Source organism: Elephantulus edwardii, unplaced genomic scaffold (assembly GCF_000299155.1).
Source record: "Elephantulus edwardii isolate Elephantulus edwardi_28Jun2011 unplaced genomic scaffold, EleEdw1.0 scaffold00223, whole genome shotgun sequence".
Lineage (NCBI taxonomy): Eukaryota > Metazoa > Chordata > Mammalia > Macroscelidea > Macroscelididae > Elephantulus > Elephantulus edwardii.
The window spans coordinates 4,847,738-4,865,804 of record NW_006399973.1 but is presented as its reverse complement, the minus strand read 5'-3'; the positions used below and the strand labels follow the sequence as shown (position 1 = coordinate 4,865,804).

The 18,067-nt window shown below is 36.9% G+C and overlaps 1 protein-coding gene across 3 annotated transcripts in view; it reads left to right on the top strand.

Moving 5' to 3' along the window:
• Positions 1–18,067, top strand: part of NOL10 (nucleolar protein 10) — a 128,654-nt gene that overhangs the window by 89,873 nt on the left and 20,714 nt on the right. For all 3 annotated transcript variants that reach the window (XM_006898210.1, XM_006898211.1, XM_006898212.1), the window contains 4 exons: positions 2,744–2,870; positions 6,107–6,186; positions 6,531–6,629; positions 8,224–8,313. In XM_006898210.1, coding sequence (XP_006898272.1) covers positions 2,744–2,870; positions 6,107–6,186; positions 6,531–6,629; positions 8,224–8,313 — 396 coding nt within the window. The remainder of the gene's footprint in view (positions 1–2,743; positions 2,871–6,106; positions 6,187–6,530; positions 6,630–8,223; positions 8,314–18,067) is intronic.

The window sequence follows — 18,067 nt, the reverse complement described above, 5'->3', positions numbered from 1 at the left end:
ACAGTAAAAAAAAAAAAAAAAAGTTAAAAGCAATGGGAGAAAAAAATAAAAAGGCAGTGACATTATTTTGTAGTAGTAGTTCTATATTAATTTTTATTAAGGAATTATAAACACTGGTCAACTCTTTGTCTGCTTACACCATTCGTTGGGGCTAACTTGTAGTCCCTGTTAATCCAATGCAGGTTGGTTCTGAAGAATTAATGGATAGATTTCTGTTCTCCACCCTACCCTATATCAGTGACTTTAGTTTCTGTTTGTCTGACTATACAGAGAACCCTGCTAGAAACCATAGTGGAGGAATGGTGCTGACAGATGCCAGAGGCCCTGCCATTATCATTAGTCTCACTGGTCTCTGCCTGGTGTCTCCCCTACCCAACCCACCCACTATGGGTCTGGAGTCCCTGTATTAGCATCGCTCTGGTTCATAAGAATATAACATCTGGTTCATAAGAATATAATTGCTGCCTCCTGTAAGGAATTAAATGAAATGAGCAATGCAAGGTTTAGCTGATTTAGTTGAAACAGGTTAAAAGAAGATAGTTCTCATTTTAGACTATTTTATATGGTAGCAAATTTAGGAAATGATGTTTGAAGTATATGGTGGGAAATGATGGTACCAAATTTAGGAAATTGTGTAAGTTTGAAGTATAAAGTATATTTTTTATAGATTTTCTTTTTTAATATGATTGAGGACAGATTAATGAATGGTTAATTACTATACATAACTAGTTATTTGTCCTTACTTTAAGCCTTCTCATGCAAGAATATTCACTAATTATTTTGTATCCCAGATTGAGATGTTTCTCCTTTGTAAACCTGGAGACTTCCTATTTTATTATGCTTATTTATTTTTAATTTTTTTTTAAATTTTTTAAAAATACTTTATTGTTAAACATTTTCTTCCCTCCCTCAGCCCACCCTGCAGTGCACCCCTTGTTCCAGATTGTTGTCATACATATAATGCCTAATCATATATTCCTTTTGGACAGCTCTTCCCCTCATCAGATATAATGTAGTGTTTATTATCCAGCCACTGTTTTCCCATTCACTTCCCACCCCTCTTGTCTGTACTGTTTTATAACAACAGTGTTATGCAGTATATGTCATTTGTGACTGAGATATTTCACACAGCATAATGTCCTCTGGGCTCCCCCATGTTGTGTAATGTTCTAAGAGTTCATTGGTTTTAATGCTGCATAATATTCCATTGTGTGAATGTACCATAGTTTTTCTATACATTTGTTTGTTGATGGGCACTTGGGCTGTTTACATCTCTTTGCTATTGTGAATAATGCAGCAGTAAACATGGGTGTGCATAATCTCTGTTTGAGTATTCCTCTGTTTGCTCTAGTTTCTTTAGGGTCTATTGCCAGTAATAGAATTGCTGGGTCAAATGGTATTTCACTTTTTGAGAAAGCACTGGACCACTTTCCATAGTAGCTGTACCATTTTATATTCTCATCAGCAGTGAATAAAAGTTCTCATCTCTCCACAACTTCACCAGCATTTGTTGTTTGCTGCCCTGTTGAACTTTGCTGTTGTTGCTGGGGTTAGATAGTTGTTTTGATTTTGAAAGTTTCTTCATGTATTTATTTGCCATCTGAATTTCTTCTTTGGTGAAATGTCTATTTATATCTTGTGCCATTTTGTGACTGGGTTGCTTACCTTTTTCTTGTTGAGGTGCTGAAGTATTCTATAAATTTTAGATATAAGTCCCTTATTAGATATGTGATTGCTGAATATTTTCCCCAATGTGTTGGTTTCGTTTTTTTCCCTGTTGGAAAAGTTTTTGATGTGCACAGGAATTTGATTTTTAGAAGGTCCCATTCATCTCTTTTATTCTCTTCTGGTTATAGGTTAAAACTTTTTTTTCTCCATTAATTTTATTTTTTATGTATGTTAAAGTTTACAAATCATATTTGCTTTACATTTACTCATACATATTTTGTTTTATAACACTAATATCAATTTCTAACATATTTAATTGATTACAATGTCTGATCACACCATGTTGTATATTGGTTTTTCCTTTACTTAGCTTACCTGGTTGTTTTTACCCTCCCTTTTCCCCTCCGTTTCCATTCTTATTCATCATCCAATAATGATTCTGTAGGTAAACTCTTCTGTAATTTTTTATAAAATTGTGGTCTTAATACCATAATGGCCCTTTTGTAACTAATTTATGCCACTCACTGTAGTTTTCTCTAGATTCACCCATGTTATATATTATTTCACACAAGTTCTTGATCATTTTTAAGTGAGATATAAAGCTCCATTATGTGAATGTAATATTAACCATTCATATGCTGTTGGACAGTTTGCTTCTTACTCTTTGATATTATAATAAGTAATGCTACAGTAAACTTGGTTGTGTGTTGGAACTCTTAAATCCTTAGGATATATATATATCTAGTAGTCTGATTGCTGGGCCAAATGATATTTTTATTTCTAACTTTCTAAGGAAATGCTGAACTGCTTTTCATGATGGTTGCACCATTTTATATTCCCACTAGCAGTATTTGAGAGTTCATTCTGTCTATTCTCTTACCAGCATTTATTGTTTGCTGTCTTGCTGAACTGTGGTATTATATGCTTCTTCATTGTACATATTGTAATTTTTAAAATACTTTACTGGGAGCAAATTTTTTTTTTAAGTTCTATTTAAGGGAATCTGGTTGTAAAAAAATCAGTCTTAATTGACATGAGAATGTCCATTTTCTAACTTTTTAATTTAAACCAACAGGTTTTGGGACCTGCTCCCAGGTGGTGTTCCTTCTTAGACAACTTGACAGAAGAATTAGAAGAGAATCCAGAAAGCACAGTTTATGATGATTATAAATTTGTCACCCAGAAAGACCTTGAAAACCTAGGTAAAAAAAAAAAATTATACAAATGTTAACAAACCACATTACTCTTTTTTGTTTTGGAGTTTTGAATATTAGAAGTGGTTGACCCATGTTTGTCTGATTTTCCCTTTTGCCAAATTATAAATACTCGTTACATTTATGCTTAGATGTTAAGATAAACTCAAGGTATGTAAACTTTTTTAGATTTTAATTAGGGACCTTTTTTAGCCTACTTTAGCGCAGAAAAATATCTTTCTAGAAAACAGTCATTTTTCAAGATATCTCAGAGACCTCCCACAAATCCTGTTCCTTCTATTTTCTCTTTGCTTATAGAAGATGCAAAGTGAAATTTAGAACCCATAGATTTTATTCTCAGATATAATAAAAACAGAATATTAACTTTTTAACACGTTGCTGCAAATGACGGTAGTACATTAAAAAAAAAAAGTTTCTCAGCACAGTAGTCAATTTAAAAGTGTGCGGCAATGAATAAATGGAAATCCAAAACCTCTGTAAAAAAAAGTGTGTGGCAACATGTTAAAGGTAATGGACCAAAAGAATGCTTCTTGTTAGAATAGCACATTATAAGGCATGGTTTGTAATGTACCAGACAATATTTTAAACGTATTTGTGTGTATGTATAAATGCATTTAATCAGAACCCTATAATGTATATCATTTTATGATTCCATTTTATATAAAGAAAGATACACACAGAAAGATTAATTTGCTAAAGGTTCATTCCATTGGTAATATGGATTAGGATATGGATTAGAGTTTAAACTCCGTTTCCATGCACTTGACCTCAGCCATGTTAACCCCTCAAAACCCATTGCAATTGTGTTGATTCTGATTCATAATGGCCTTAAAGGACAGAATAACCACTCAGTAAGGTTATTAAGGCTGTAATCTTTACAGAAAGAAGCCCTTGTTGCTTGGTAGCTTTGTATTCTGAACTCCTCTTACGATCTATAGCTTGGAAACATGATGGAGGGTCAAGTTGAAATCAACTGGATAGCAGTGGGTTTGGATCCATATGGAAACAGCTGGACACTTCACCACTGGCCGCTTGGCTAATGTTTCTTTTAATTGAAGGAGATAGTTACAAAAATGGAGGATTCCTTAAACGCTCAGAGGTGCATATTTATTCTATTTTCTGTGCCCCGTAACGGCAAGGATGATGAAACTTACCTCACTTACTTTGGGCATGTCAGGACACACCAGTCCTTGGGGGGAAAAGACATCATACTTGGAAAAGTAGATGGTTAACAAAAGAAAGGAAGACTCGCAAGGAGATGGATTGACACAGTCACTCCAGTAGTGGACTTCAGCAAGATGGAGATTGTGAAGATGGGGCAGGAGAAATAGATCAAAGGTGGGATAATTTTTTTCCTGGAAAAGGGCTACACTTTTGAAAAACACAGCAAACCCATTCTTCACAAATCTAAGCAACCTAGTTATTTTGGGAACAAAGAGATATACATATAATAAATATGATTATTAAACAGGATTTCACATTTGTTTTTAGTCTATATCACATAGTTTACTTAATCCAGGCCAGAATTAGTTTCTACCAGTAAACATCAAAATAGTTTTTAAAATTTTAAGGTTTTTAAAACAAAGATAGTTCTATTCAAGCATTTTAAAATGACTTACGAGTGAATACGATCTCCTTGAATTCACTTTTTGAAAATTTCCAACATAATTTTCAAAATGTGATCATAGCACACTCACTTGCATTCTTAAATTGGAGGAAAAAGATCATTATTTTATGGGTGTTTTTTTTCCAACTACTGTATTTGGTACAATTTGGGTACCATTTCAGTCCCTTTAATATAGGGAGCTCTGGTAGCCTAGTGACAAGAAGCTGTGCTGTAATCCTGAAGGCATGCAGTTCAAGGCCACCAATAGCTAGCTCCATGGGAGAAGGATGGGCAGTCTTCTCCTGTGCAGTTAACTGCTTCTGAAAACCTTCCAGAAGGTCAGCTATGGGTTGGTTCCAACATGATGGTACACCACAACAGTAGCCGCATAGAGGAAGAAAACGGCTCCAATCGCAAAGACGCAGTTCAGATCCACCAGTTGCTCCAAAGGAGAAGACTGGGCAATCCCATTTTAAGATAACAATATTCAATAAAGTAACATTTATGTTAGAAAGAGTTTTCATATACATTATGAGCATATTTTAATACTAAATGAGTTAACAGTAGTAACTTTTCAGCAGATTTTCACATAAAAACAGCTTTTAAAATAATTTATCTTCAAAGTGGAAGCAAGACTATATAACATATGTTTCTGTTAATTCCTAAGAGTATTCATAGTCCCACATTGTTGTTGTTATGTTCTGTCGAGTCATCTGCAACTCAAGCGATGCTGTGTACAACAGCTCTGAATCCTGCCCTGTCCTGAGCCAATCTCACTGACTCAGACAAGCCAACCCCCATTGCCCCAGTTACTGTATAAATCCAACTCTTCCGAGGTCTTCCTCTCCTGCACTTACCCTCTATCCTTTCAAGCATGGTGTCCTTCTCCAAGGATTAGTCCCTCCTGGCCACATGCTCAAAGTATGTGAGATAGAGCTTCAAAATCCTTGCCTCCAAGGAGCATCCTCTCCAAGACAGACTTGTTTGTTTTCTTGGCAGTCCATGGTATGTTCATGACTCTTCTCCAGCACTACAACTCAAAGACATTGATTCTTTTTCTGTCCTCTTGAGTCATTGTCCAGCTCTTGATGCATAGCAAATAATTGCAGAGACCATGGCCTGGATCAGACACACCTTAGTCCCTAGACTGATGTCATTGCCCTTTAGCACTTCGAAGAGATCCGTGACAGCAGAGTTTTCTACTGTAATTAATCTATTGAGTTCCTTAACTTCTGGTGTTTAAAACTGTTGATTGTGGAGCCGAACAAGCAGAAATTGTTAACAATCTCAATCTCTTCTCCATCTATCATGGTGCTGCCAATTGGAACTGACATATAAAATTTTAAAATCCTAGAATGATGAGCATAAGGAGCCTTTCTTTACTAGTCTTTCATAATTAATAGAGACTTTTAAAATTAAATTTTTGTGCTTAGTATTACATATAAAATATGAACAGTTGATATTTTAACATTGGATTGAAAATTTCCTCCATAGTAAACTGGCAATTAGTAACTTTTAGTACAAGTAAAATCTTAAAACTAAATAGATCATGAAAGACTGTTATATTTTAAGAAAAACTTTCTAAGAACTTACTTTCTTCTAAATGAACTTTTCCTAGGTCTCACGCATCTCATTGGATCACCTTTTCTCCGGGCGTATATGCATGGATTTTTTATGGATATAAGACTTTATCACAAGGTAAATGCAAAACTACAGTGATTCTTTATCAGCCAGTAGCCATTTCTTTGTTATTTACTTACATTTTCATAATGTATATACTTAAGATTTTTAAGTATATTCTTTGGAGTAACAGTCATAGTTTATATATGAAGCATGCTGTGAAATAAAGATACTTTTATTTATTTATTTATTTTTTAATTTTTTTTTTGCTTATGAATCTGTAAGTTTTATTTTTTAAAAAAAGAATTGAGAAACATGTATACACTTATTTTAAAAAAATTACCTAGAAACACACTCCTAGTGAGAGATCAGTCCCTTATTAAGTTTTACATTTTGATCATATTTATTTTCTTTTTTAAAAGGTGAAACTGATGGTAAATCCATTTGCTTATGAGGAATATAGGAAAGATAAAATTCGACAGAAGATAGAAGAAACACGGGCGCAGAGGGTGCAATTAAAGGTAAATATTGAGCTCATTATTGAATTTATCGGAGAGAGTACCTAATTTTATTTTGTGCAATGTACTAAGGGAACCAGCCATCCTTTTCTTTACTTTTTATTCTTAATTTACATGTTATACTAATACTTATGGTACGCTTTATTTCCCACGTGGGTGAATAGTGTCGTTCGATTGTTAATTAACTTAGCACTCCTGTGGGAAACAATATTGCCAGCTAGAAATATATTGTCCCCTCTACTAACCATATATGATTAGTGTTTTAGTTTTGAGAGATTTAGAGCTTTTCTAGTACCCATTTCTTCCTAGACGTATCCTACGCTTTCTATTTGTGTCATGTCTCTGAGGAAAGGTCATTAGATACCAGACTCTAGGCAGGAGATAGAAACCATACCAGTAATAGAAAATTCAGTGTAAAACATTTGTTAACCAGGTCCTGGAGAACTGGAAAGGCATTACTAAACAAGATATTAGCTGCAAAAAGTCCATAGCGCTCCAGATCAGGGAGAGCAGAAAAGAGGGGGGCCCTGGGAGCTGGTGCTGAGCCCTTAAGGTTTAACTGAAGCTAGGCCTGGGACTGCTGTACAGTTACAAACTAGAATCAGCTGCTGCTGCTGCTCGAACTACCAGTGTCTGCCAGGGTGAAGACCTGTTCCAGGAACACGACAGGAATAGGAAAGAAAGAGCAACTCCTGACTCTTTTCTAGAACCCTTTATCGATTATGTCTAATCATTAAATAATGCAAATATTTAGAACTGAAAAGGATAAAAAATCATAAATAAGCTCATTTAGTAAAAAACAGCTAAAAAAACCCTGGTGGTACAGTACATTGTGTTTTGGACTGCCAACCTGAAGGTCTATGGTTCAGATCCACCAGCTGCTCCTCAGGAGAAAAATGAGCAGTATCCTCCTGTAGAGATTCATAGCCTTAGAAATCCAGTGAAGGATACCCATGAACTAGAATGGACTCGGCAGCAGTGGACGGCTAGTACAGAAAGTACTGGGATTTTTTTAAAAAAAAATTTATTTTGATACTCTTCTACTTTGTTACATTTTATAAGGGAATGATGAATGTATATGTGTATTGGCAAAGAGAGACTGAAGTAGAGTGGTATTTGCTCTAGTTTACAGTATTATCAGACCTACATACCTACATTTATAATGGATATTTGCTGTCTGGGGAATCGGATATATTCAACTAGTATTTTACCCTGTAGCCCTAGCCACAACTGCAGTACCAGGCAGATTGCCCAGTTATGGGTCATAGTCCCTTTATTTCTCACCTGTAAATTGCCAAGTGCACCTTCTCCCAGTTTATATTTTTGTGTCCTGGAAAAAGGGAAGAAGGCAAGTCTTTTCCGCACCTCAGTTATATTGCCCTTTCTGTACTATTTGGTCCACCTGAAAATAGGACTGACCTATGCCCAAATTATTTACTCCACTAGGGATAATGTTAAAATAAGAGTTCAGTGTCTTGTCTTTGTACAGTTATGTTTTCTACAGAGCTATTACACCTTGCAGCTACAGTGTGCAACTTTGAAGTTATTAACTTTTAAAATAACAATCTTAATACAGTTTTCTTTTTTTCTCTACTAGAAATTGCCAAAAGTTAACAAAGAATTGGCACTTAAATTAATTGAAGAAGAAGAGGAGAAGCAGAAGTCTACTTGGAAAAAGAAAGTTAAGGTAAGAGTTTATAAAACAGAGAAAATGTTGACAAATTTCATCTACATTTTCTTCTTATTGCTGTTCTGTGCTGTCGAGTTGACTGTGACTCAGTGACCCGGGTCACTGAAACCTGCCCCGTCCGGAGCCCATCTCACTGTCTCCAACGTACCTGTCTCCATTACTCCAGGTACTGTGTTCAATCCATCTCATCCTGGATCTTTCTCTCTTGCGCTCTCCCTCCACCCTTCCAAGCATGATATCCTTCCCCAAGGAGTGGTCCCTCCTGATGACATGTCTAAAGTATGTGAGATGGAGCTTCAGTCTCACATTTTCTTGACTGTAACTTACTTATTTAAGTGGCTCAGGAGCACAGTCTTACTTTCCATGTGTGAAATCTGGTTTATTTTTCTAGTCATTGCATCACATTGACAACCACCCATCATCTATTATCAGAGGTTTGTTGCTATAATATAGAAACCTGTTCCAAGTTTCAGTAGAGCCTATTGATTAGGGAGAAAGGCCTAGCAAAATATGCTCACAAAAATTAGCCAGTGTTAACTCAGTTTGTCACAGTGGTCCGGCATGCTGTGCATCACATCACCGAAGCAGACAGCTTTTCGTTCTCTTGTGCCTTGGGACCACCATGAGTAAGGCCAACTCAGTGGCAGCTAACAACAAATTTTTTTATTCTGTTTCTTTTCACGTTAAATTTTTTTTATCCTTACTCATAAGATAGTGTATTCTCAGTATGAAAGTTTGGAAATACCCTTAATTATTCTACCCAAAGAAGAGCACTATGATTATTTTAATGAATTTCCTCATTATCTGATTTCTCTGAAAATTACAAACTATAACAAGATCATGGTACACATCATGGAATAGATTCTGACTTGGCAGTGAGTTATTAGTTGATCGCATAAATAATTTGCTCTTTTCAAACAGATCTAATCTTTTTAATGCTGTAACATTCTACCTTACATATAGACTAGAATTTACTTACTCTTACTGATAAATATCACATTGTTTTTCTGTCTTCATTAGATTTGTTTATAATTACAGAAATGATAGATTTGTATTCTTTTTGACATTTTGGGGAATGTACATACCAAAGGGTAAAAAGAGTTAGTCTTAAGAAAAACCAGAAAATAAATAAGGGTTATGGCTTCATTTATGACAAGATTGATAATGTGAAGACATGAAGAAATTTTTTTAGGCAGCTGGTGGTTTCCATTGGCCTCCCCTTGTCCTGCATTTCCAGATGTTTAGTTCAAGAAGACAAATAACAGCCTTGGTTATTCACTAGTGTGAACTGTCTCCTGACAGGAGTCTGAGGATTCTGAGTGTAGTTGCTGTTGAGATAGCTCCAGCTCGTGGAGCATGACCTGTGTAAAGCAAACAAAATGTAGCTCAATACTTCTCCATCTTCATGATGTCGTTTTACCCTGAATGATTCCTTCAGGTTCACTTGGTCAGAGATTTCTCATCTATAAAAGGCAAACATAAGGCTAGGTAACCTCCAGAAAGCATTCTTTGTGCTGTGATTTCTAAGTGAATTTAGACTGACTGGGGTAATCGGGATGGGTGTGTCAGAGGCGGTGCGGTTGGCGCAGGATAGAGCAGGGTTTAGGGCTGTTGTGCATCGGGTCGCTATGAGTCGGAAACCACTCGACGGCACATAACAACAACAACAACCCATTGCTTTTATTCTTGTCTTCCATATTCTCTATTTCCTCATTCTGGTCTACTGTACTTTATTATTTATTTAAATCATACCAGTAGAAATCGTAATTTTTTTTAAGCCTTCTTTAAGTAAGCAGATACATCACTTTTAGATTTCTGTTTTTATTATATGAATACTATACTGATGTTTTTGTGATAGTTGTTAGGCTGCCAACCCAAAGGTAAATCCACCAGCTGCTCCTCCTAACCCAAAACCCATGCCTCTCTGATGAGTCTTATTCACCAGCTGCCCAAATCAAGGCAGAAAGATGGACAGTCTCCTCCTGTGCCGTTTACTTCCTGCTTCTGACCCCTCTGGAGGGTCAGCTGTGGGTCAGTTCTTGCTCTATGGTACTTGACAACAAGAAGTTGCTCCTCAGGAGAAAGGTGGGCGGTTTCCTCTCATGTGACTGACTGCCTCTGACGCGCTAGAAGGTCAGCTGTGGGTCGGTTTTGATTCGAGAGTTCGTAACCACACAGGGCAATAAAAATGGCTGTATAAGCTGAAACTAAACAAAATTTTCTTAATGGTCTGTGGCAACTATTACTCTTGTTTTATACCTTTGTATTTTTTTTTTGCCAGAGTATTAAAATGGTCTATCACAAAGGTATAAGGAAGTGACAAAAATAACAAAACTAGGATCTCCTTCAAAACTCAAGCACACTATTATGAAGTCTGTTCCAACTTGTAAAAAGAAACCCTATTGGGTTTCTGAGGCATTAAATCATAGAAGAGGAGACTGCTCATCTTTCTCCCACTTTAATTCAAAACATTAGATACAAACAAAACATAGTAAACGGTTTTATTTCTTTGTATGGTATTGGATCATTTGAACAGTGTTTACTTCTCATTGTATAACTCTATTGACTTAAGTATCTTTTTCGCCCTATTGAATTATCATATTCCTTTTTTTAAATATCATAGATGAGTGCACAACATTTTATCATTTGTCCTGTCAGTGTTGTGAAGTATGTTAAGCTTTTTTGACAGCGTCACTTTTGGGATATGTCTTCATCCTTTTGGTTCTAACCCTTCTCCTCATTCATGTCTGGAATCCTCCCTGGCGGTGCATCGAGAGCCTTTCTGTCAGTGCCACGGTCAGCATGGCTTCTGTCTCCTGAGTCTGAGGAACTCCTTTGCATTCTAGTCTAATTGTCTTGTCTTTACTGCACCTTTGTCTTTATTGGCCTGTTCTCTTTAGTGATCCATTTCTGTACAATATCCGAGTTCATCATTAGGAGTTAAGGAGCCAGCACAACCACTCCATGTGTTCCTTTCTTGGCATGAACAGAAGGATAGTGAGTAATCAGTCAGCCAGCAGACTTTGAAAGAAGCAATGTGACTGGCACTGTTCTGTGCACATCTTTTCATTACAAAGAGACTTCTAGACTGAAGAACTAGCAGCACAGATTCTACTTTATGCAAATACTCATAGTTGCTGTCCCATAATAACCAAAATTTTAACCATATTGATGAAGTAATGTTGTTACTTCAAGATAGTAGGTGTTTTCCTATTTGCAAAGCAAGGACTTCCTGTATGTTATCTCTATTGAAATCCATGTTTCACGGACAATTAATTTATACTATAACAAATCCTCTAGGGACCAACTGAAATAGTATTTATTTCAGGGCCTATTTGGGGGCCATCCTGCAATGGCTGTATTGTTACAACTACAAATGTTGAAAGGAAGAATCTTAGTAATTCTTACCTTTCATCAGACAGCATTTTGTCTCTAGCTATTTGATGCTGAAAGCTCTTTGTTTTACTTGTGCCATCTGATCGCAAATGCTGCAGTTAAATCCTTCTTAAAAAATACTTGAAAGAATTGTTATATCCATTAACAGGTCATTAGTTTTGCCTTTGAACTTTATTCTTCAAAACCTGTAGAGCTTTAATAGCTTTGATATCTCCTGATTTGAAAGTCAGTATCTTGGAGTTAGGTTCTGCTTTGGCTCCAACTAAAATTTAATGGAGGCAGACAGTAAAATATGTTCCCATCTATTGCTCACTGATAACATAATAAAAGCATATTAAGATGTTTATAGTACAGTTGATGATAAACCTGTGATGAAGAATGACCTACCACATAATGTCAATAATAAGCACTATCTGAATATTGTCCAAACACAGAAATTTGGTGGTATTAATTCTAATTAAAAATTAATTTCTCTTTTTAACGAGTGTATATTGACCTTTCAGTGTGCAAGAATCTGAAAGGTCTGAGTCTTTGATATTTAAGGTTTGACTTGGTTTTGTGTTTTTTTTTCCTATGCTAGCCTTTCCTGCAATTTTTCAAAATTGTAAATAGCAGCTTAATCAGGGATAATGCCATGTACGATGTGTCTGGGCCATGGGTATTTTGTGGCTAGGATACCATGTTGTTGTTGTTAGGTGCCATCAAGTCGTAGACGACTCATAGCGACCCTATGAATGAAAGGCCTGAGCACTGTTCGTACATAGTTTCCGGAGGCAAACCAATTCAGAAGTGGATGCCGCTCCTGCTTCCAGGCTTGTTTTAATTGGGAAGCTCCACCAAACCCTGTCCACTATGGATAACCATTACTACATTTGGCACATCAGTGTCACAGTGTTCAGCATCACAGCAACCACGAGTTACCTCTGTACAGCAATGCGCAGACCAGTGCTATATCACCTAAAAGAATGTTTGACAAAACAATTTGAACCAGGCCCAAGGGCCCTTTGGGGCTTTAAGCCACTGCCTGCCTTAAACCCTAGGCCAAGCCCCAAGGGCCTCGCTTCTGGGGGGAAGAGCAGTCCTGCACATCACACACAAGCCCAAAAAAGCACTCAATCCCAAAAAGTTGCCACTACTTGCGCATGCACGCAGACCACCATGCTCAGGCAGCAAGGAGTCAGAGAAACCCTGGATGGAGCCATTCAGGAAGGACATGGCCGCCTTCTCTCCCCTCTCCCTTTGGGACTTTAAGCCACTTCCTGGATACCATGGAAGAGACATAACAGCTTCAGAAATTATTAAATACTGTTAGGAATTTATATTAAACTACTAATTCATCTCTGTAGGGAAAAACAAATAATTACTGATACTCTGGGTTGTGTCCTATCAATTATAACATCTAAGATATTAATTTAAAAACAAAAAAATTCACTTTTTTACAACTTTAATTTCTTTTGTTTTTACATTTTTATGAGTTATACATACACATAGTTTTAAGAATTAAATAGTTTTCCAAGGTTAGTAGGAACACCATCTGTCCTGTTTTCATATCACTGCCACCTGTACCACCCGGCTCCATTTCACCTCTCCTGAGGCAACCACATTGGCTTTTTTTAGCTGAATATTTTGATAGGAAACTATTTTGGTAGTGCTGCTTATTAACATTTTTAGTGTCAGGTGTTATCTTTTGATAACTTACTGAAAAAGAAGAATTCTGCAATTTTATCTTGCCCCTCCAGACCTCTGTAGTGTGAACTTTTCCCATCTATATACATTCTCTCTCAGTAAGATTACATTGTCATTTTGGTTAAGTTAGTTTTTAGTATCCCATTGTTAGGACTGTGTGAACACTATAGACAAGTCAGGAGTTGTGTAGCTTGCACAATTACATTTTCTGCACTTTGCCCTTGGCATTATCTCCCCCCCTCCCCTTATTTAAGTATCACTAATTAACCCTCAGTACATTGTTAGATGCCTGAATCTCTTTTCAAGAGGTTTATATGCATCAGGTGTGATAACCAATTTTCACATCCTTGAAAAGTGTCTCCTAGGTCTTTCTGCCTACTCTGTTTTGTACTAGTGACCTCCTAATCCTGGTGTGTAGTCATCATCCCAGGATCTCCCTTTACCATTATCCTGAGCATTCTCTCTGCCTCAGCTTTGTAAGAACCTTCTGTTTGCTGAAGTTTTCAGACAGTCAATGTGAGAGGATAGTAAAAGTATTTTCAAACATCCAAGTTTCTAAAACAAAAAAATTACCCTTATACCTTGCTTTCTCCAGGAAATTCCTAGAGGGTTTTTTCTATTAAATAACAGAGTAAACAAAAAATAGTCCAAGGGAATCCTGAACTGGATGACCATGTGCTATGTAGTAGGTCTATTTTATATATGTTACTTAGAACAGGAAATAAGGAGACACATTGCTCTGGGAATATCTGCAGTTAGGGACCTTTCCAAATTTCTGAGAAGTAATGATGTCACTTTGCAGACAAAGGTATGTCTGATTCAGGTCATTGTCTTCCCAATTACTTGCTGCACATCTGAGAGCTGGACAGTGAATGAGGATGGCAGGAAAAGAATTGATGCCTTTGAACTGTGGAAGTAAGAGCAGTGAATATCCCATGGATGGCCAAGAGAACAAACAGATAACATCTTCAAGAGGGAGCAACCGGAGTGCTCTTTGGAGGCAAGAATAATGAGGCTTTGCCTCACATACTTTGGCCATGTTTCTAGGAGAGGCTATTCCTTGGAGAGGAACATGATGCTGGGAAGGTAGAGGGTTGGTGAAGGAGAGGAAGACGCTCAAACAGGTGGATTGACACTATGACTGCTGCAGTGGACTCTTGTGTATCAGGTAGTGTGAGGATGGTACAGGGCAGAACAGGTTTCAGATCTTTTCTTCATAGGGTCACTATGAGTCGTACTCAACTCGATGGCACCTAAAACAATTTTAGAATAGGATAGTAATAGGAGGTATCATACTTGTAATGCTCACAACTTGGAGCTGGGAGCTTTCACTCTGGAAACTCAAGTTCTTTAGTGCTAGGACTTTCTTTTGGGGGAGAGAGGAAAATTTTTTTTTTTTTTTGAGAGGAAAATTTTAAGTAGTTTTCCCCTAATGCCTTGGTTATTTATTCATGTTTAAGGGTTGTGGTTGTCGGAATAGCTGATCTTCCATCTGGTTTTCAGAGGCAGTAAATTGCATGGGAGGAGACTGCCCATCTTTCTCCCATGGAGCATCTGGTGAAATTGAACCATATACTTTTGGGATCGCCTCTAGGCTACCAGGGCTCCCTGTATTTATGAGTAAGAGATTTAAAAAGCTGAATGGAGACTCCAAGGTATGAGCCAGTTTCTTCACACCTCTGATGTGGCGGAACTATTTATTTGGTGAAATTCCAAATACCACTTTCTTTTCTGTCTTTCTCTTAATTGATCACCTTCTCCTGCATGAAAGAGAGGGGCCTGGCTACCAGCATTCTGAGGACTGACCACTAGAGGTGGAGAGTATGGGACTGTGAACTAGATGCTTTCTCAGTATCTGATGTGCAAGCATGCATTTCAATTCTGTCCTCTCTGTGCTGCTCTCACCCATCAGACATATCTTTTCCCACTCCAGAGAAGAATTTGAATTGAGGTTGGGATTTTTAAATAGACTTTTTATTCATTTTCACTTTCAAAATTTCTTTGCTCTTGTATTATTTCCCATGTTCTCTCTTGTTACTAGTTTGGTTGTTTGCCTTTTTTCTTTGTAGTTTGCAGTGTTGTTTCAGGAGAGGTTAGGAGGTGATGTTTAAAACTCGGAAATCTGCACCAGCTGAATTTGATACCATACCATTGAAAGAATTGCTTAAAGTCACAAACATGCCTTATTATGATAAGAGAACTAATAAGAACAAACATCATACTCATATCTACATCTTCTTTGAGATAGGACTATATAAGAAGGACAGTACAGACATTTTCCAATTCTTAATGGTGTTTAACATATGTGTGTGTGTGTGTGTTTATACAGCTCACTAGATACAAACTACTTTAGAAAATTACTAATGATACCTTATACTAATTTTTTTTTAAAAAAAGACAGCTGTGAAAATAAACAATTAGAGACTAGGAAAAGTCCTTGGGCAATATAATCAGCTGACCCAGAGGTATTTTTATTTTATAAGTGTTCATTTAAAGCATACCTGTCTTTAGGCAATGCATTTTATTTCTTTTAAATTAAAACACACATATAACATAATGCTAGCAACATATTCTTTTGACATTTTTAGATTTTTCTCTCATCTACTAAGTTAATTTAGTAAACATTAATGTGAAAGGGAAAATATCCTTTTACATTTATTCTTTTTTATGATCTGAAAATGTGCAATAGGTAAACAGCTGTTCATTTGAAAAATCTTCATTTTTTACAGTATCACTTATCCCATATTTAGAGATCTTTCTAAAGTTTACTTTGTAACTCCCTCTTCTCCATTGAGATCTACTGATTTATTCTTAAATGCTTAATGCCTTTCTTATACCTCAGACATAACTGTGTTGAACAGGAACATAATTTCTTACCCTTTACCTTATGCCTCTTTCTCTGATGGTCTCCACTTAAACTCCTAACCCTGTTTTTTTGTTAATTTTTATATTGATTTGTATACATTGTGTTTCTCACTTTCCTTCATTCATTCACATTATATTATATACATCATTCTCATGCATTATGTTTTATAAAATTAATCCCCACTGAATTATGCCCACCATTACTCCATTTTTTCAGATCCTTGCCAGATCTTTCCCTTTTCCTTTACCCCCTCCCTCCACCCATCTAATTGTATGACCTTGTACTTTCCCTCCCTGCCCATCCTCACCTCTCTGTTTCCACCCCTTCCCACCGTGGACCTCCATCTAATCATTTTTTCTTTTTAAGAGTTAATTCTCCCACCTCTCCTGTTATGAGACCTGCCATTTTTTTTAGCTTATAACAATGATTCTTTCCTAGAAAAGATTCTCTCTCTGTCTCTGTCTCTCTCTCTCTCACACATAGCTCCTCATAGCGACCCTGTATACAACACCTCTGAATCCTGCTCTATCTTGAGCCAACCTCATTATCTGACACACCTACTTGCATTACTCCAGTCACTGAATCAATCCATCTCATCCAGGATCTTCCTCTCTTGTGCTGACCCTCTACCCTTCCAAGCATGATGTCCCTCTCCAAGGACCGGTCCCTCCTTGCAGCATGCTCAGAGTATGTCAGATGAAGCTTCAGAATCCTTGCCTTCCTAGAGCAGCCTGGTTTAACCCTCTTCAGGACAAACCTGTTTGTTTTCCTAGCAGTCCATGGTATACTCAGTGCTCTTCTCCAGCACCACAACTCAAAGGCATTGATTCTTTGTCTGTCATCCTTAGTCAGTGTCCAGCTCTCTGTTGCATTGCAAGTAACGGTGAAGGTCATGGCGTGGATCAGGCGCACTTTAGTCTCTAGACTGACATCATTGCGCTTAAGTACTCTGGAGAGGTCCCTGACAGCAGATTTTCCTAATGCCATTTGTCATTTGATTTCCTGGCTGCTGGTACCAGAGTGTTGATTGTGGAGCCAAGCAAACTAAAGCTGTTAACTATCTCAGTCTCTTCACCGTCTATCGTAATGCTGCCAATTGGCCCAGTGGGGTGAATCTTTGTTTTCTTGATATTGAGCTTCATTCCATATTGAAGGTTGGAGTCCTTGACCTTCAGCCCTACTTTATCAGATCTGGCTCCTTTACCTGTTTGCTAAAGCAGTTTTTGCATTCTTCTTTGTAACTCCAGTCTCTCCCCCAATAGTCCATGGTAACTTAAAAAACTTGAAGTTTAAACTCATTGCTGTCAAGTTAGACCTGTCTCATCCAGGTCACCAGGACCCCTGGATAATTGTTAAAGTAAAGCACACTTCTGTTTGTCATCCTTTTTCACTTTTTATCCTCTTCTTCCTCTTGTGTAAGAGTTCTTTTTTACCTTCAGAATAAAGGTCATGACCTTTAAAATCCTTTATAATCAGGCCTCTGTTGAAAATGGTCTTTTCCTTTTTTTAAAAAAAGCTTTTAAAATTCCTGTCTTTTTTTTTTTTTTTTTTAAATTCCTGTCTTTTGAACCCACTTTTCTCTCATACCTGCTTCTAGGTACCATGTTCTCTATGAACACTCTCAAGATTTTTCTTGTTAGTATTGCTTGCTACTTTTATTTTTGTTTTTTATTATTATTAATTTTAATGAACGTTTACAGAGATTATGGATTTCCATTCATTCACTGTTGCACTTTTCTCCTTGGCCCCCCACCCTAGTTCGCTCTTCTCTTTGAAAAGTAAAAGAAAAATTCTTTCATTGTT